Source organism: Tenebrio molitor, chromosome 2 (genome assembly GCF_963966145.1).
Source record: "Tenebrio molitor chromosome 2, icTenMoli1.1, whole genome shotgun sequence".
NCBI lineage: Eukaryota > Metazoa > Arthropoda > Insecta > Coleoptera > Tenebrionidae > Tenebrio > Tenebrio molitor.
In genome coordinates this window covers 4,252,883-4,272,120 of record NC_091047.1, presented here as the reverse complement: position 1 = coordinate 4,272,120, position 19,238 = coordinate 4,252,883, and the positions used below count along the sequence as shown (strand labels likewise).

At 42.8% G+C, this 19,238-nt stretch overlaps 4 protein-coding genes across 6 annotated transcripts in view; 2 read left to right on the top strand and 2 right to left on the bottom strand.

The window, feature by feature from the left end:
- Positions 1-1,535: 1,535 nt before the first annotated feature.
- LOC138123943 (uncharacterized) lies at positions 1,536-2,463 on the bottom strand. The gene is made up of 2 exons (XM_069038809.1): positions 2,379-2,463; positions 1,536-2,330 (listed from the first exon to the last, which is right to left on the bottom strand). The coding sequence occupies exons 1-2, from the start codon at positions 2,430-2,432 to the stop codon at positions 1,668-1,670; spliced, it is 717 nt and encodes a 238-aa protein (XP_068894910.1). The 5' UTR covers positions 2,433-2,463; the 3' UTR covers positions 1,536-1,667.
- Positions 2,464-2,662: 199 nt separating this feature from the next.
- Positions 2,663-4,423, top strand: LOC138123942 (uncharacterized). 2 transcript variants are annotated; one of them, XM_069038808.1, is made up of 4 exons: positions 2,663-2,820; positions 2,869-4,046; positions 4,100-4,139; positions 4,185-4,423. In XM_069038808.1, exons 2-4 carry the CDS (start codon positions 3,840-3,842, stop codon positions 4,355-4,357), a joined length of 420 nt encoding a protein of 139 aa, XP_068894909.1. In that variant the 5' UTR covers positions 2,663-2,820; positions 2,869-3,839; the 3' UTR covers positions 4,358-4,423. The 2 variants fall into 2 exon arrangements, with proteins under 2 accessions (XP_068894909.1, XP_068894908.1); XM_069038807.1 differs by lacking the exons at positions 4,100-4,139; positions 4,185-4,423 and having other exon boundaries at positions 2,869-3,624.
- Positions 4,424-4,435: 12 nt separating this feature from the next.
- Positions 4,436-5,037, top strand: LOC138123945 (proteasome assembly chaperone 4). Its single transcript, XM_069038812.1, has one exon. It carries the CDS (start codon positions 4,590-4,592, stop codon positions 4,998-5,000), a length of 411 nt encoding a protein of 136 aa, XP_068894913.1. The 5' UTR covers positions 4,436-4,589; the 3' UTR covers positions 5,001-5,037.
- The window catches only part of atos (atossa), a 34,192-nt gene continuing 19,978 nt past the window's right edge, over positions 5,025-19,238 (bottom strand). The window contains exons 1-9 of one of the 2 annotated variants that reach the window (XM_069038795.1): positions 16,582-16,708; positions 12,247-12,441; positions 10,687-10,865; positions 10,133-10,624; positions 8,944-9,606; positions 8,743-8,894; positions 5,950-6,122; positions 5,662-5,900; positions 5,025-5,615 (exon numbers count right to left, since the gene is read on the bottom strand). In XM_069038795.1, the coding sequence (XP_068894896.1) occupies positions 5,447-5,615; positions 5,662-5,900; positions 5,950-6,122; positions 8,743-8,894; positions 8,944-9,606; positions 10,133-10,624; positions 10,687-10,865; positions 12,247-12,441; positions 16,582-16,641 (2,322 nt within the window). In that variant the 5' untranslated portion in view covers positions 16,642-16,708 and the 3' untranslated portion in view covers positions 5,025-5,446. Of the gene's footprint in view, positions 5,616-5,661; positions 5,901-5,949; positions 6,123-8,742; positions 8,895-8,943; positions 9,607-10,132; positions 10,625-10,686; positions 10,866-12,246; positions 12,442-16,581; positions 16,709-19,238 lie in introns of those variants that run through there. The other variant, XM_069038796.1, reaches the window with a different exon arrangement.

The window sequence follows — 19,238 nt, the reverse complement described above, 5'->3', positions numbered from 1 at the left end:
TGTCCGATTTTTTTTTGTGATCCGCTTGAAGATAAAATAGTATACTTATATCATTTCAGAGTAGAAGGTCTTTCTGGGCTTAGCCATAAAAACATTCACTTCTACTTTTAATGATATAATCTACTATTCTTGGTCTAGAGTCCAGATCCAGATCGTCTTCTCTATCTAGACTGACGCAAATTGGCTAATCCATCATTTTCATCAATTCTTGTTTGGTGGAAGTAGATATTTGGATATCCACAAGGGTTCTCTTTAAAACCTAGTGTAATGAATAAAAAAATAAAAATAACACACCTACATGTATCAAAGTAGCACAATAGAGTGTTTTTTTATTAGAATGCCTATCAAAATCATCTCCAACCTGGATAGATAAGGGTTCAAGTGTTTCACTTCCGGTCTATCTTTGAATTTCAATCTTACTGCGAAATTTTTACTCTCAAGGTTAATAACAATTGATAACCGGCGAAACGTAGATTTGATTGAAATTTTAAGTGCGTACTTTTGACTCTAGAGATTAATAATGATAATAATCTCTTTAACAGATACAAAAATTATTTGGATTTGCATCTGGTCCAGAATTTCTTTGAGCTTTTAACCAACTAAAGAAATAGATTCTGCTATGGTACTCTCCACACAGGCTGCCCAAGAGTCATGAAGGATAAAGAATCAGTTCTTCACCATCTTAAAATGCTGGAAACACCTTAGAAAGTCTTTTGGTCATGCTCAAAAATGTTTCCAAAGACCTACATATGTTCGATGAATCTCTCAAAAGCCAAACCGCTCTACTGCAAATGCTGTTTCTTCTTCTGTTGTGTCAAAATCTGAATCATTTCTTAGAACAGATAAACGTTCAAGTGATTCACCTCTATTTGTTGATTGCGAGATACTTGGTCGGAAATGAACATTTGACGATCAAAACAAGATTTTATCAAACGTACAAAGTGCTCTTGATATAAGCTACTCATCTGCTAGGAAGCTTAAATTTAAAATTAAGCGTAAACAAAACCTATACTTCTATTTCTGAAGAAACTAGAAGAAAATCTGTTAAATGTCTGTCACAACAATTCTTCAGATTACTTTTTCATCATCTAAGAATATTTAAATAGAAGTTGCAAAGAGGTTAAAAAAATATGGTCAACTGATCTGGGATCTGGTGCTTCCTTTTGTTTCTTCTAACGTATGGCTTCACCAGCTGTCAAACCATAAGTATCAATCCTCATTTTATTTCTGACCAACTACAGTTGGTTTTCTTGGTTTTCTTAGAGCTACATAATGGTTTTTACTTTACATTAATGATTTCACTTACAATAAAGTAAAAGTGACATTAAGTATTTAAAGAAGAAACTACGGTCTGCTCGACCACGTACTTTTCTGAACGCTCGTTAGTAAAATCAACAGAAATTCTATTTTTTAGTTTCTTGTAATTACTTTATCGTTGCCACTAACTTGCAAAGCACACCACCAGACCATCTGGTACTGATTCCCGACCAAGATTTAGACTTCTTGGGGACTATGAGGGCCGAAAGAAAAAGCAATTTATATAAAGATGTATCTGTATTTCTGTATATTGTATTTAATTTGACAAAACTGCTGTTACTGAACAGTGTCGTAAACCACTGTAAAAATCATCTGTGCTATATCTACCAACTTCATTTTCTTTGAGATTATTAACATGTAAAAGAATAGATCCCCGCTATGGCACTATCCAGACACGTCTGCACAAAAGTCAGAATCAACGACGGATAAATACCCAATTCTTGTAGGATCATCTGTCGACAAGGAAAATTCATTCCAGGTATTTGATTGGACGTATCTGCTTTCAACACTTGAGACGCTTTGCTTAGGCTAATTGTAGCTTTATTTATAGTACTCAACACCTCATCAACGCAACCTTCGGTCTCGTACTGACTGCACTGAACGAAACTCATCTTGCTGCATTGATAGTCGATGTCGTACTCGTACCAGATTCTGTTCCACGTCGAGTCCAAATGGTCGTTCCCTGTCCTTATCATGCTACCAGAACATTCCATCAGTCTGTTCTTTAGGTCGTTGGAAAACTCTTCCAAATCGCTTTGGGCTGTGCCCAAACATACGTCGGCGTTTGTACCTGTCGACTCAACGTTCTCACTCAGACTGGTGATTTTTGAGAGGATCTCATTAATCTGAGTGTCGATGTCTTGCTTGGTGGCGTTAACCATTCGGTCCACTGTACCATGGAACAGATAAACTTGATAGTCCGAGAGGGTATGTATGTAACCCTGGACTACAAGGGTGAGGTCGTCCAGTTGCTTCAGCGCCAATTCAGCATCTTTGATCGTGCTTCCTGAAACCTAAAACTCTTCGGTAACACTTTTTCCAAAATGTATAAAATCACATACCTGACAAACAGCCAAGCCAAGAATTACCACAGAGAGGAATTGCTTCGCCACCATTTTCGCAGCTTCTACTAGAAAGACTGATTGATTTGATCCAACTGACATATTTATACATAGCACTGATAACCATGTTGATTGCTATCTGATGTTTGTTCTTTTTGGGTCAAAACAAGTACCACAGATAAATATCAAATGTTGCAATTGTTGTTTTTTCCTTTGTACTGAATTCTTATAAATTCGGACCTTAATCCGGTTTATTGTTTGTAAAAGATTAACTGACAAAATCTTCTATCAAAAGCTTCAAAACAAAAAACAAGATCAAATTGATATGAAGAGATTATAAATTGCTCATTTTTCTTCCTCTGCTCAGTCCTGTCTCATCGTTCAATCGAACATGTTTCCAAAAATGTTCATCTTGCCTCTTCTTCTTCTTGCTGCTTTTGACGTAAGTGTCTCAAGTAAATCGACTAATTTCTTCAATTGATGATTTCAGGGAATCTCAGCCTTGCCCAAAACCGTGAAGAGTGGACAAGAAGCTGCCGAAGAAGCGTACAACAATTTCGTAAGCTTGACCAATGAAAATGCCAAAACTACGGAAGATTTTCTTAATGCTCAATTTATGACGAAAGTTGCTGACCTCAAAAATATGGAACAATCCGCAATTAAAGGCCTCAACGGTAAAATTAATGAAATGGAATCGTATGTGCTACAAATCAACGCAAGTACGCAGAATATCGACAATTCCAAATGTTTGGGGAGTTACTACTTAAGGCGCTTTGAAGATTTCGGAAGCAAATTGGCCCAACGGGCGAGAAACTGTTCGATTTTGACGGAAGCGGCGCTCGACAGTCTCAAAAATGTGTTTTTGTCGGACGTGCGTTTGCAACAGAAAGATCTTCTGGGGTGCTACTCCAGGAGTCTGGAGGAGTGTAAATCCTTCGCCAAAGATGACAGTTGCTATGATTTCTTCATAACGCAGGTGGAAGCGGCACAAGCTAATGTCGAGACTGATTTTGGATTGATTCGTGCCCACATTGCGACCAAAGTTATTGCTTTCAAGCTGCCCTGTTCGGATTTGATAGAGCTTGGGGCTTCGATCTATCCAGACTACGTTTTTCAGACCATCACACAATGTCTTGAAACCGATATAAGAAACAGTCGACCGTATACTTGTCCTTACAACTATCCAGAGAACTAACTCTCAACTTGTATAACACCAAATAATTATTTAATAAATACAAGATTTTTATTTAGTGTGTTTTATAACCTACAAATCCTGTTTTTGACGAACACGCTTGAATAAAGATGATTCGTTTTGAATAAACGATTCTTGTGTCACCACCTGAATAAAAATAAAACGCAGATGTTCCTCAATGAGGGTCTCGTCCCACAGAATACCAATGAGTCAACACTTTCGGTATAAAAGCCATCCAACAACCGCAGTAGTGCAGTTCTCCGGCTACAATGCGTTGTTACGGCATCTTAACAGTAGTGGTCCTCTTTTACAGCTTGCTGCACAACAGCCTCGGCGACAGCAACTACTTCCTGAAGGCCGCCAAAAATGTCCCCCGAATTGGACGCAGCAACTCCAAAAACACCAACATCGACGAGATGGGAAAGTTCTTCATGAAAGCATCGAAATCCGTCCCGCGAATAGGTCGCCGCAACGAGGTACTCCTCTTGTAAACCCTTTACATCCAAATGTTTTTGTAAATTTCTTCCAGAACCTGGACTACGGACAAACTGTTGACAAGAGGGACCAACGTGAGTTTCCCTTTTGTTGTAATTTGTTGTAAGTTGAATTTTTAGTGCCGGGGTGGGCCGACATAGCCGACCGATTCGAGTACGAACCAGAACTGTTTACATCCCCCGAGATCCTGGATCATCTGGAAATGGGGGATGATCCTTCGGCGTACGATTGGGACAAAGTGCGGGCCAAACGGGACAACAAGAAACACCCCAGATTCCAGTATTTAATGTAATCGATTTATTACCACGCTTGTACGGTTTCTATTTACGCTATTAATAAAATTGGAGACTTTGATGGATTCCTGTGTACCTATGTTACGCCACTGGTGATCGCTGTCATAATGACAAGCAAAGAAGAAACCTAACCTCACTTAATATAAATACAATTTAGTTGTAGAATTAGAAGAACAGTATTATCTTGAGGTGTTTCAGCTTATTAAACACTTGTAAGGTTTGGACGGAAACATGTCGGAAGGAGCGGAGAAGGCGAGTGGTGACGGTGGTAACACGATCGAGTACATAACCTCAAACTTTTCGCTGCACCAATTTAACGCTGCGATCAACGATCGGAAAATAATCTATCAAGTGCTGAAGATGTCGGACTCTGTGCTTGTATTTATCAACGACAAGCGCAATATGCAGCTCAGTAGCATGTTCGTGTCGTTGCTGAACCGGTACGACAATTTGCCGATTGGGACGCGACTGTTCGGGGACTTCATGGAGGAGGATGTGTCGAAGAGTATGGCTCTGAGGATGTCGAAGAAGCTCAACAAGACTGTCTACATAAGTTGTAACGTGGGGGAAGACAGGACGTTGTTGCCCCTCGTCGAGAAGCGAATTTATGAAGAGGTGAAGGACAAGCCGGAGGTGTTTTAGATGTGATATTGTTGGAAATAAAAATTATTTTTTCACACATTTATTTTCATTTACTAATACAAAATTAGTATAATTCTATGATCATGTATAATAATAAATATCTCTGATACTCGTACGATAATATAATTTTATATGTTGTCAATATAATGTAGATACTGGTGCTAATCTAAATTTAAAATTGCCGATTCCACAATTAAAAAGTAATCAACGCCTAATCTATAATTTCAACGAAACAGCCAATGAAATACCAGTATTGTCCTTAAAATCCAAACAGAATCAATATTTACATATATTTACAACAATGGCAGTAATGAGCTATTTCTCCTAACGAAATTGTCGCAAAGAAACCTCTAGGACCATCACTTCTGCACGAAACAACTAAATAACGAACAGCAAATATGATAGTGTAGCCTGGAAATTCGTGCCTCTTCTAATTTGACTTCTAGTTACTTCCGGGGTGAGAATCTAGGGTTGACCGGCATGTGCGTGAAGCTGCGCAGCTCGTAGCTCATGTCAATGTCGTGCGCCGTGGCGGTGTCCATATCGCTCTTGCGGAAGATGATCATGCGGATGTCGCTGTGGAGATAGACCTTGCCGGACTTGGAGCTGATGAACCTGCGCAAACCTGTTTAAAAGCTCCGGACTGTGTGGCGGGACTCACCGCAGATGGATGAGGTAGCGCAGCCACTTGGGCCCCCACTCGACGTCCTCCTCCTTGCAGTTGGTCGGCATGTAGAGCGTCCTCTGGCGGATGAAGGTTTGCGAGTTGGGCGGCATGTCGCTCAGGTCGTACATGATGACGAACATCTTCACCACCGTCCCCAGAGGGTTGAACAGGGTGACCTGGACGGTCCCAGACTTGGGCACGTTGTAGCCCTTCTTGCCTAGATTAATGTGGCTCTGGAAAAGATCGCCGTTACTCCGTTCGCACTCGACTGCTCGACTGTACCAGGTATGGAGATGAAACTTTGTCGTTATCACCCAGCGTGTAAAAAAATACAGTTACAGGAACAACGAGATGTTTAGGAACGAAAGAACCACTGGCCCCTAGTTCAGCGGTGAAGCCATGGACGGTTGACACTGGTTCAAGACGGCCGTTTAATACCGACTCTTCGAAACTTCCTGCAACAACCACAAGCTCAGTAAGGCACGTCGCATGGCTCTCTGTCGTAGCATGCAAGGGGACAGTGGCGGGGGCAACAACGACTTTCCGCCGAGGAAGATCGAGTACAGGGTGCAAGTGAAATATCTCTCCAAACAAAATAAACCTGCGCCAAACTTATCTGAAAAAATGGTTGGAAAAAACGTCGATACGCGACAGCCGATGACGTAAATCCAACCGTTGCGTAACGGACGCTTATCACACATTTTTTCTGATCAATCAGTTACACTCTGTACGAGTAGTCCCAAGTTTTGACGCTACAAAAATTAATTAAAAGGGTTTGAGTAAAAACTTGGTACCGGGGGGCAGGAAGATGGACGGTCCCAGTGAAGATACCGGAAATCCATGGGAATTGGAAGTGATAAGGGGAGATTCAGGAGGGAAACGGAGAGATACAAGGAGACAGAAAAATCAAGGAGAGATTAAGGGCGATCCACGGGAGATCCAGGGAAAATACAGAGAGATTTGAAGAAGATACAAGAAGATTCTGGGGAGAAACAGGAAGATAATCCTGATCAGCGAAAGTATCGGGTGATTTGGGTGTGATATGGGAAGAAACAGGGAGATCCATGGGCAATATAGGAACATATAGCGGGATCGTTGGGAAAACAAGGAGGTGCAGGAGATTCGGAGAGATATAGGGACACACAAAGATACAAAAGTTCCGGGGAGTTATAGGGAGACATGAAAATATCCAAGAAAGATACAGGAGTTGAGAATGACAGATAGGGAGATACAGAAGATGCGGGAAAATATAGTAAGGTTCGGAATAAATACAAAGAGATCTAAGAAAGATACAAGAGAGCGGAGGGAGATACAAAGAGATCCGAGGGAGATACGGCTGTTCATGGGCGATACAGGAGATCCAATGAATATCTGGAGGAAATAGGGAAATACTCGGAGAAAAAAATGGAAATTAGGGGGAAACAGGAAGATATAATGAGATCCGTGGGAGATACAGAGAAATCCAAGGAGATTTGTGGAAGATATAGGAGATCTGGGAAGGTAAGTTAGGGATCCGAGGAAGATAAAAGAGAAATACACAGATCCAGGAAAGATAACGTGAGTTCCGAGGGAGATACAGAGAGATACAAAAGTTCCGGGTGCAAGTGTAGGGAGACACGAAGATATCTAGGAAAGATACAGGAGTTGCGAATGAGAGACAGGGAGATACAGGAAAAGATAGGAGATCCAGAATAAACACACACATCTAAGAAAGATACAAGAGAGCGGAGGGAGATGTAAGGAGATACGGCTGATCATGAGAGATTTCGAGGGATATCTGGAGGAATGCAGAAATATTTGGAGGAAAAAAATGGAGATTATGGGAAAACAGGAAGATATGATAAGATTCGTGGGAGATACAGAGATCCGAGGGAGATAATGGGAGATCCGAGAGAGATTCTTGGCAGATACAAGGAGATCGTAGGGGGATACGGCTAATCCATGAGAGCTACGGGAGATTTGACGGAGATCTGAAGGAAATACCGAAATATTCGGGGAAAACGGAGATTACGAGAAAATAGGACGATATAATGAGATTCGTGGGAGACACAGAGAGATCCGAGAGAAATTAGTGGGAGATACAGAGAGATCCGTGGGAGATACAAGGAGATCCGAGGGGGATACGGCTGATCCATAAGATATGATGAGATTCGTGGAAGACACAGAGAAATGCGAGGGAGATACAAGGAGATCTGAGAGAGATTCGTGGGAGATACAAGGAGATCCGAGAAATTTATGGGAGATACAGTAGATCTGGGAAGGTATAGGGAGATCCATGTAAGATTCAGGGATTGGAGGGAGATAATGGATAAATACACAGATCCAGGAAAGATAAAGTAGGATGCGTGGGCGTAACAGGAGATCCGAGGGAGATACAAGAAATCGGAGGAAGAAACGACAGGACATTTTTGGAAGCATTTTACAGTGATGTTTTTGATCCGAAAAATTTTTCAGGATCAACCCCTCATTTAGTACCAAGTGATTCATAAATGAGTGATGAAAAAATTTAAATTTGGCTAAATTTTGTAGAACGAACACTTTTGTAAATAAAATGGATTTTTTTTTGTCTGTAATTCTTCCTTTTCAATACGAAATCACTGCAGTAAAACCTGGGACACCCAGTATGTGAATCTCGAAGTAAAATTCGCTTCATCTCCATTTTCACAAAAAAAAAGAGTCGAAGTTTTTTGTTCCAAAATAACTTTGTGATAATTTCCCGAAGAGTAAGATCGAAAAGAAAAAACAAACGAAAATCGTGCTGACAAGATGGAGGAGCTGATTGAGACACCGTGCACATGGGAAATAAAACTAATAAATTAAAATGCGGCCACCAGCGGCGGCGCAGTCGTCTGAACAAAAGGGACAAAACTGAACAAAACTTAACGTTTATTTGTTGACAACATTTCTTGTTTAAACTGTGACATTTATTTCACCACTAACAAAATCAAACAATCGCAAAAATCTTGATCGGTCGTGACATCGAGGGGGTACAAAACGTGTCATAGATGGGGGAACCAGCTTTGACGGGCGCGTCGGGTGTGTAAAATGGCGAGACCTTAGAAATGTAAAACCAACCTAGCAAGTTCGCCGCGTGCCCTTTTCTCCTGTACTTGACGGGCGCCGGCTCCCTTTTCGGGGCGGCGTTAGTTTCAGGGCTGCAGGGCGAAACGACGCTGCCGTCGCTTTCGCTGTCCTCATCCGTGGAAAAACTGGTCGGGAATAAGGCGCTGCAACAGAGCGCGCTTTAGCCGAAATCGGGCCTCCTCCCTGTTGTACCTTTTGATTGCGGAGACCGAATTGATGGTCGAGTCGAAGTCGAAGCACGTCTTGCCTCTGCGCACGGGCGCGGGGCTGCTGGTCAGCGGCAGCCCGGTCCTGGAGTGGAACACCATCGAGGCCGCGTTGTCCAGGTCCTTCCGGAACTTGGCCTGCTCGAGAGCGGTCGGTATCTCCACTTCGCTCTTCGCCTCCGACTTGTCGCGGGATTTGTCGACGTCATCCTCGAGCGTCAGCTTGCTCTTGATTCCTCTGGTTATTATTGCGTGCTCGATGCTGGCCGCATCTTTTTTGTGTCTCAATTTCGGAATTATGCTATCACAATTATCTATAGCTACGTCATATTTGCTTTTAGCCCTAATACTAGAAATATCACTTTCGCTCATATCACATGATCCGGTATCACTTTCATACTTTTGCCCATTTTGAACACAATTTTCATCACATCTTCTATCACCATCTCTCGCACGTCGCTCTTTTGTACTCTTCAAAGCGCTCCGCTCGATCGCGTCCAGCAGGAGCTTGCCCTTGTCTTGCACTACTTTGAGATCATTTTTATGGCTGTTCATCAGGTTCTTCTCGATCTGCGTCTGCAGGAAGCTGCGCGGCCACTCTTGCAAGCAGTACGAGTTCGCCTTGTGGATGTCCACGCTCAGCTTCGGCCTGCAACAAAGTCTTCATCAACCCCTTGCCAACCCACCCCCACGGGGCTCATTCCACGCCGAACGGACAAATTTATTAACATCATTACCACCTGGAGGTGGAGGAATGTTCCTTCCTCCCGTACTGGGAAGATTCAAGCGACAGATCTACGCGACCTACTCGAGATCCGGGAGAGATACAGGAAGATCCGGAACGGAAGGAAGATCCAAAGAAAGTGCAGGAGTTCCAGAAGATGGAGGGAGATCCAGAAAGGAAGATCCAGGGAAGATATAAGGAGATTCAAGAGAATTCAAGGGAGATACGGGATGGAAGAGTCGAGGAAAGTCTGGGATGGAAGATACGGAGAAGATACAAAAAAATCCATAGGAGCTACAGGAAATCTGGAGGAGATAGGAGGACCCGAAAGGGAACCAAAGAGATATGGGGAAGATACAGGAAGAGTCAAGGGAGATCCATGGAAGGTTGAGGGAGATCTGGAATTCCTTCCCAACCCGCCCCGTACCAAACTCCCAACCCCCATCATTACCTGGAGGTGGATGGATGCTCCTTCTTCCCGTTCTGACAGAACCTCTTGAACGCCGCCTTGCTGCTCTTGATGTCCACATCCTCGAAATCCTCGCATCGGTGTTTCCCCTTCATGGTGCACACAGTATGCATGCGATCGTCCACCAGCCCATTCTTCTCCCTGATCTTGGCCGCCGGCTTCGGCACGCACTTCTGACACGTGAACCCCGGCAGCGTCGCCATCCTCGGCAGACTCAAGAACGACACGGTGGCGGTGAAACCGTTCCCGACGTCGGTCAGCGGGAATTCGTGCTTGACGGCGGCCAGAGTGAACTGGGTCGACTCGAACGTCTCCCCCGGCAGTGTGAGGCGGTAGCGTAGGTTCCTGTTGGTGATCTGGACGGGGCTGTCGTCCTCCTGGACCGTCAGCCACGCCGTCAGCTGGGAGAAGTACAGTTGGGACCGGATGGCGTTCATCAGTTGGACAAAATTGAAAAACAGCGGTTCGGCACTTCTGCAATCGACCAATCGGGGGGGTTAGAGCCGGTGCGGGTTTGCGCTCGTTCGGGTGTTTACCTTCGATGGTTGATGCTGAAATACCACTTTTCCAAGAGAAAGTCGTCGTCGTACGTCTCGGATGATTTGATACGAATGTCATTTTTACAAGAACAAGTCAAAAGCACTTCCAAACAGACGGGAATGTTCTTCTTCCACAGGTCGAGGACCTCGGACCGGACGTTTTCGAAAGAGGAGCACTGGAAAAACACCAAAGTGACGCATTTTCAGAATTACAAAAATAATTTATCGCTCTTCTGTATTTATTTTCTACCGACAGTAGCAAAATCCATACCGGTCACAATCCATAAACGATTGAAATGACAGTAATAATTTTTGTTTTATGTGGCGTCTGATAATGTATTAGAGCAATAAATGCCCGATACGGCCAAATAAAACAGATATTATTTATGGCCTAGACAGCACATCCGTTGATGGTCGTGTTATTCTTCTTTTTATTGTACAAATTCCAAATCTGTGATAGTTAAAAGGCTCGTTCACGATTGACATTACATAACGATCAAGTTTGTGTTTGGTATGACCTTTAGGCCTCCATTTTACGCAATAAATACCGAAAAATGGGTTTTAAAAAAACATAAAACCTGGAAGCCGCCCTTAAAATGCAATTCTCGTATTAAATTACTCTCAGGGACAGTTAACAAGGGTGGCTTGCAATAAATCAGCCGAGAGCTTGTAAACCACCCCGTTCCTTTGACCTTTACCTAATCGGATAAAACGAGAGTCAACTATCCAACGGAAGTGGATTCGCTCTTCAGGTTCCGGCGCTCGAACTGCAAATTTGATTTTTCGACGCAAAACAGAAACCGCCGACGACTAAATCACGACTAAATGTGGCTTCGAGCTAATTTCATAATTTAGGCCAACAATCATTCTCGACTTGTTTTCACAAGGAACTTCGTAAAACCACGACGGAGTTTAATTAAGATGGGAGCGATAAGTGAGTCTTTCAAAGCGAAATTGATCAATCTCGAGAGCAAATCAATAACAGCTTGATATTGCGGTCTGAAATTCCCACAAAACCAATCTTTGACGTTTTGATTGATAAAAGAAGTTGTTTGGCAAACAAATCACACAAAAAGAATTTCAAATGTCAAAAAAATATTGTGCGAGTCGAGTAGGCAACCCACCGTGCACGGGTGCGTGGCGTGTCGTCACGCGACGCAACTTTTAATCGCAAAAAATTTTCTTTTCCTCTTGTGATGCCAATAACCGGTTGAAAATAAATAGAATTTGTAATTTTATGGCACGCACGTCGAACGCAATCAATAAAGAACGTGCCGCGCCCGTGGGGGCCGCGTAAACACCTCGCCAATTATTTTAAGTAACAAATTTATTTTTCTAAGTTTTTCAATGAATCCGTCCTATACTTAGACCCCGCTAACCACCAGGAGAGCGTTGATAACGATCAGCTCTCATACCACAACCAGCTGGGAACAACAAAACACATTTCATTTGTAATCCCAGCCTCGTCAGCTCTGCGAACAGGACACACTCAATAAAACTCGTTTTGCTTGTACGATTAGGCCCAAGCAAACCACACTACTACACTTAGAGCCTCACCAGCAGGTCTGTCAGGTCGCACTTGTGCTCTTTCGCCGCCTTGTTCAGAGGGCAGTGGGGCCCCTCGTAGAAGCCCTTCGTCTTGCTGCTCAGCTTCCCGGGTATCCTCCCTTCGGTCACCAAGGCCGCGATGGCCACCAAGACCTCGCCCCCGTCTTTGCCGCTGATGTCGGTGTCGAAACTCGCGCTATGCATCTGGAAAAAAAAATGGGAGTGAGGTGCGGGCGCCGATTAAATATTAACCCGGGTTGGCGCAACCAAAACAAAGACAGGAGAAAACGGCAAGGCCGCACACGTGAACCGGTGCGGCGTTGCGTAATCGCTGCTATATCGCATTCCGCCTGAAATAGAGCGGCGGAAAATGTTTCGGCCCATTTTGCAGCGCCACAAAAATCGTCCGAGGAATGATAGCGGAGTCGAGGATGTTATCGTTGTCAAAATCGTGTTTACAAATATGTGGTTTAACGTAAATATAAGGCATGTTGATAGTGTGACAAATTGAGATGACAGGTCTGGATTTTGGAATTAAATTCACTGTTTGATCAGTGATGTTTGACCTACATTAGGTTCACTCAGCCATAGTAATAAAGTCACGTGATTTTCTGCTTGCTCGGTATTGGACAAGACAACAGAGATGCAACCACAAAAGACAGAGAGACAATAGTTTGATTCAGCTGTAAAAGAATTGTTCCCAATTCAGTACTTCAACGTAATGAATGACGTGTAACGAGAGGCGGAGCCTCCTCGACACGTGACCACTGCATCGCTTCAACGAACGGAGTATAGGTTCTCAGTCTCAGACTCTAGTGAAAGTAGTACTGCTGGTCGGTGAGGTGTTGCCTCATCTTGCAGTGCTGGCTCGATCCCGGTGGAATAAAATTTGGCTTGTAGAGAAAAACGGATTTCGTTGAGCCCCGACAAGCGAAAGTGTGTAAAAACAGTCGGTTTGTCTCCACACGTGGAAAACACGTAATCGATACGGAAGAGAGAAAAACTGTGGCGAAAGGAGGTTGGAGAAAGTGTTGAAAAAAATCGGGGGCACTAATTATTGTAACAATTACGGTAATCTTGATGATCTGAGGATTGTCTCGGCGGGTCCCAGCGCCCCGGAAAATTAGAAAGCGGCCGGGTCCGGCCTTTTCCGGTACGAAATGAGCGAGAGGCGAATTATTCCGGGATTCTGCAAACGAGATCGATGGGAACGACAACAAATCGCCAATTAAGTCAAGGACGAGAGTTTTCGTGACATTTCAGTCGACTTTCACTCGCTCGGGCATAAATTAAATCCTGCTGTACGAATTGACAAAACACAAATAAAGTTGGCTCTTTGGGTCAAAAAACACAGGTGCTAATTTGGGAGTTTACACAGTTTTGATCGACCATATCCGGAACTGGCCCGGTCCGAAAATAGACTTGAATGAAAATAAATTTTGCGTTGCCGCTACCAGTTTGGCGAAATTCCACTGCGCTCGCTTATCGGCGTGTTTATGGTGTGGCAGAAAACGCAAAAACTCGACGTAATTGCTCCAACAATTTCAACTGGATAATGTTTAACGCACGTTGCGAACTTTTCCGCGTCGAACTTTTCCGTGACGTCGCCAGGCTACTAATTTTTCTCTGTAATATTTTTTCTAATCAATTTTAGGACACGGAATGGTCATTTACCTCGTCCATTAAACACGACATCGTTAAAAATTAAATTGGATGGGAGATTCGAGGCCGATATCGATTGGGAAAAATGACAAGTGTTCTATAATAAACCTTGGAAATTTTGCATATTTATTTAAGAGAGTGAAACGCATTTTTCACAAGGACAAAGTGTTTAAATATTTGTCAATCAAAAGAACAAATCCGGTAATTGCGGTAAACTGCCAGAAAAGGGAATCTTGACATTCTACAACGGTCAAACGTGAAAATAATCCAACCGAATACCACTCAGACCTGACTGATTATTGGTTAGGTCGAGAAACTGGTCGCTCATATTTTTCTGATTTTATAATTAGCCTAAAAATGAAATAAAATGAAATTTTATTAACAAATAAATGAGTAAACTAAATAAATAAATTTATAAAACATGAACAACTCTAAAATTAATTTAACAACCAGGTCTGCTCTGGAAGAAATGGGACACTGTTTTTATTGGTGCCCTTAACTTGACGATGGCTTTTTGTGCTCTACGTGGGGGCTTCAGTTAACTGAGTACGACAGGCGCTGGGCAATCCCCCGCACCGACAGAAGCTCCAAAGAAACAAATAACGAACAGAAATAGTTTTTGATTATTTTTCAAAAGTTCACCTTGGAGAGAAAACATTTCCCCAATTGTATATTTCGCTGTGACAAATTAAATGAACAATTTTGAAAAGAAAGTTCTTTTACCCATTCACAAAGAGAATATTTTTTAAAGGAAAGAAATGACAGAATGTGAAAAATGTAAACATCTGACAATGAATCTAACAAGATGATGCAGCTGACCACACGGCAACATTTCCACTTTATACTTTGAGGGAATTATCCGCTCGAACCGCTTTCTTCTTCGAATAAAACAAATTGAAAGAACTCGAGAAAACTAATCTCCAGTTCTCCGCCCCTTCAGATTAGTTTTTTCTGCGGTTAGACTCCGAAGGTGAGCCGGTGAAATAATAGACTCGCTTGAAAGAGTAATGAAGAGAAAATTAAAAAGTTACGAAAACGCAACAGAGTACACAAATTATGCAGACCAACCACACGCTAAGCCTCCCACATTCCCTTATGTAAAATTCCGGTGGGAAATCTCCCACAATCCTGTCGGACCAATTCACCCCCGCACAAACAACATTATGGAGTTTCCAGCACGAAAATCTGCCATCATTTTTACATAATCCGCCAAAATGAAAACTGCTCGCAGTGTATTAACCGAGTGAATCTGTAAAAAGTACAAGAGAGATAACAGCAGAACAAACACGGTTCCGCCCGGTCGCACCCCACCCAATTAAACACCAATTTGTCCACATCTAAGTGCGAGATTTGCATCGATCGACAAACAGGAGTAGCAAAGTCCTTAACGTTATCCTTCGTCCTGGAGTCAAAAGCGCCGCAAACCGACACCAATCGACTTTACATGTTTACAAAACAAACCATATTTACAAAACGCTGCGGCCAATCAATCCTGACGCTAAAAATCCCCCAGGAGGGCGCCAGATGGCGCTCCGCTGAGCCGCGACGAGCCCCGGCACAGCTGATTGTCATCCCCACCACCACCGGTGACGTCGATACAGCGACTCGCCTCCCGATTGGTCGGTTCACCCTTCCTGTTTATAAATACCACGTTGCCACACGCACAGCTGATCGGTGGACCAGCTGATGCGTCGTCCCGTGTCGAAATCAAGGTTGCCACGGCACGTGCGGCTTTTGTTTTTAAAAACGCACTGCGCAAATGCGCGGCCCGTCAAGGAAATCTCCGCGATTTCCTTGGCAAAAATCGACGCGGAGGAGATGGTGCGAACTCCGCACCTTTCGCGGGCGACGCTCGAGGTCGGCGGCGGCGGTGTTAACGGCCTCGAATTCGAAGCCCGCTTGATTTATGCGGAAAGCGGGCGGTGATGGTTGGCGGCGATAACGTTGCCCCAGGAGGCAAACTTTCCACTTGCAAAACGTATCATCTGTTTAAATTGCAAAGAGTGCGGGCCACGAGATTTCAATTGGATTCAGATCCGGCTCGGCAATTGCCATTGCGTCTAAATTCGATGCGAACGTGGACGAACTTGTCTCGAAATTAAACCACTTTATCTTTATTTTAAACTCGAATCCACATGATTTTTACAAATGATGGAAAAATCGGATGGCCTTGTTTCGTTGACGCCCGATCACCTGCAGCATGACAAAATGCTGCTCACGTGAATTATTTATCACCAAAAATATTGATTATCTAACAATACTGTGGATTAATTGAGATAAAATATCACAAATTGCTTTGTCAACCTGTCTTATGTAATTCACGCATTTTATCTATCAACGTAAATAAAAATGATTGCAGATTTTTTAATACATATCTGGTGCACACCTGATGTCTTGTTACAAAAATGTTTACGTGGAAGCCTTGCAAAGTCAAATAAAAATTTAACTATCCACTTTTAAAATTTTAATATTTTTAAGAATTACCCAAATATCGTACCTGGACATTAACTTGGCTCACGTATTACCATTTTAAAATATGGCACGTGCTAAAACAACTTATCTGTTAATCTACATATTTTTGGAAGCAAAATTGAAGCAATCATCGAGTTAATTATCTGCATTGATAAAAATCTTCACAGTTCTTTGTAGTTCTACTTTTGAATATGAAAGTGTCAAACTAACCTCACTCCTGAAGGCAGGGAAATAACGTTTTGTTGTAGTTATACAATAACAGGCACACATTCAGACAATAAATGGCAACGAACGCCAACTCCCAGCCATGATTGCTCGTTATTATTTACAATAGACGTACTAGTAGGTCATGCACTCACTCAGTTTATCAAACGAGTGAGTAAACTCTACACTACTGATATCGCTGAAAGCAACACCTGAACCCACCGATTTGCCAACAAAATCCAAATCTTTGCGATGCGAGAAATCCCTATTAACTCTTCGGTATTTCACAGAATAGTCGTTTGGCGCAAACGCGATTGAAATCTGCAGAACTGGAATGGAACAAAAGAAGTTTTTGCAATTGGGCTGGTGTTACCAGGTGTTAAAAACATATGTTATTAATACCAAGTACTCGGCGACTTAAGCAAAAGCAACTGTTGTCAACAGGAAATTACAACTTAATCCTTCTTATCAACTTCCTTTTGACGTTCATTTTACACCGCTCTACAAAAACTCGAGGGGTTTCAGATCTGCAAGCTGCAACGACAATTGCGCAAGTGTTATCCAACAAGATAACAGTTGCGAAATCAACGGACCTAGACTCGAGTGGTGTCGGTGGTGAGGAGGCAATTAATAACGAAATCAAAGAATTATTCTTGTGGACGCCTCCAGGGAAGTGAAATTTTGAACAGTTTGCCTCATCCGATTGTGTCACTCGATCATCAAGAGCTTTCACATTTGTGAAAACAAACGAAAATTTTCTTAATTACTGTAATCGCGTTTGCAACTCGAGAAGAAAAGACTCGATTGTTGGTGGTTTTCACAAACAACATAACCTCAACTGGCAAGTGTCAAATTGACAGATGACGCGTTGCACCCTGTTGTACCGGTGATTTATAATTAATAATCGTACAAAAACCAGTGAAAGTTAACAGTACCGTTTAAAATGTGGAGTTAGAATTATAACTGATCGCGCGTTGATTGATCGAATTGTTTTCAAGTTTGCGCCACTGCGTGGAAAATTTCTTATCCACAGGCAGCGTTGCCAATTGTCGTAACGAGCTACGGAGAAATAAAGTTCAAAAGGTAGACTCGACGGGAGCGAGTCCCACCCCTGCAGAGGAAACAATTACTAACAAGGCTCGTTAGGTAAAAGCATGAATAGCGCAAAACTAATTAGGCCGCTTTCAGATTTCTTCGGCGCCTGAAATTCAGTTGAATCGGTAGTTGGACCACCTGATCGATACCGCATTGGCTGATTCGACGTGCACGTTTTGACACCTGTCAAATTCTGTCAAACGTGGTGGGGGCTGCCTGAGATTTATCGGCCACGGTCGCCACCAAACGATTGCCCAACAAATCGGATTCTGCACGCGCCCAAGGTAATCGCATTAATCCCAAAACCGGAAAAAATTGACCAACTTTCGAATGATTCGGCGAAACGTCGCCGCTTTTCCGATTTTCTTGGCTATTATCGACCACGGCCTCACGAAATCATGCAGATGGGCGATTGCGCACAAAACATAATACGCTAATTACAGGCGATGACATCACTAATTGCGGATTCGTACGGATGATTGTTTCGGACGGAGGGATTCGTTCTTCCGGGATGGCCTTGAGGTTTTCTATTTCGGATGGTTACTCCGGGTGAAAGGAACGCACGGTAATTACCGAAAACGCCAAAATCCATACGCTCGATTTCACCGAAAAACGAAACACCGACTCGGGGATTTGACGTTTAGCACAGTGACGTCCACAATGGGACGTGACGTGGTGTTGTAAATTTTATCGGATATAAAAATTCGACGATGAAACTATTCCCTGGCCGTCTTTTCCGTAACGGTCGCGTTAACGTCACTTTTTAGAGGTTAACTTGGCTCAATTAAGCGGGGGCGCCTTCTGCGCATTTTCCATCCTAATTAATCTAGTTGCCACAGACGGGATAACTCCGGATGTGTATCATAACGATTCTGATAATGAACACTGAATTGCGGATTAGCAAATTCCAACTGATTAATCAACGTTCATAAAACGCGATAAAAGCGACTTCAATCTCCCGAAGGAAAAATATCTTTTTGACATGTGCCGCTCTACGCGCCAGAGTCCAGCACTAGAACTCTGACAGCTGTCACTTAACCACACATACGTGTTCGTATAAGGTGACAATTCCAATCGCGACTAAGAAATCCTTTTTTGTCGACAGGACTTAACCGAATCACGTGATCGGACTACATCATTTTTGAACTCACAAATCTAGGACTGTCAGTGTTATCAGAATTAATCTCGGAGAACTTTTGTAACTTTACAAGTTGACCACGTGGAACGGGAACGCTGGTAAAGGTTGGTTCTTGAGCAACAAGAACCATTACTTTCTTGAGCAACAGCGTGAATAGATAATCGAGAGTTAACAATAAATGTCAGTAACACGTAATTAAACCAAAGAAAGTTGTGATCTGCTCGTTGGTAGTTCAAAGATAAAGAATTGCGCATTTTACAGTTCTCAATTGTAACTTCTGCGGTCGGAGAAATAGTTTTTCAAGACGAGCATAAGAATTTCAGAGATCCAAACGGAATTCTAAGCAGGCTGCGATATGTTTTAATTTTTGAAACACGACCCATTAAAACAGTCCCTCGCTTCACATGAAAATAAAAATGTAAAAATAAAA

Bases quoted from the DNA above. Each gene is read 5' to 3' on its own strand.
- LOC138123943 (XM_069038809.1), bottom strand. From the start codon at position 2,432: ATGGTGGCGAAGCAATTCCTCTCTGTGGTAATTCTTGGCTTGGCTGTT. The intron at 2,331-2,378 runs GTATGTGATTTT...GAAGAGTTTTAG, and splicing joins TTGGCTTGGCTGTTTGTCAG to GTTTCAGGAAGCACGATCAA.
- LOC138123942 (XM_069038807.1), top strand. From the start codon at position 2,770: ATGTTTCCAAAAATGTTCATCTTGCCTCTTCTTCTTCTTGCTGCTTTT. The intron at 2,821-2,868 runs GTAAGTGTCTCA...TGATGATTTCAG, and splicing joins TTCTTCTTGCTGCTTTTGAC to GGAATCTCAGCCTTGCCCAA.
- LOC138123945 (XM_069038812.1), top strand. From the start codon at position 4,590: ATGTCGGAAGGAGCGGAGAAGGCGAGTGGTGACGGTGGTAACACGATC.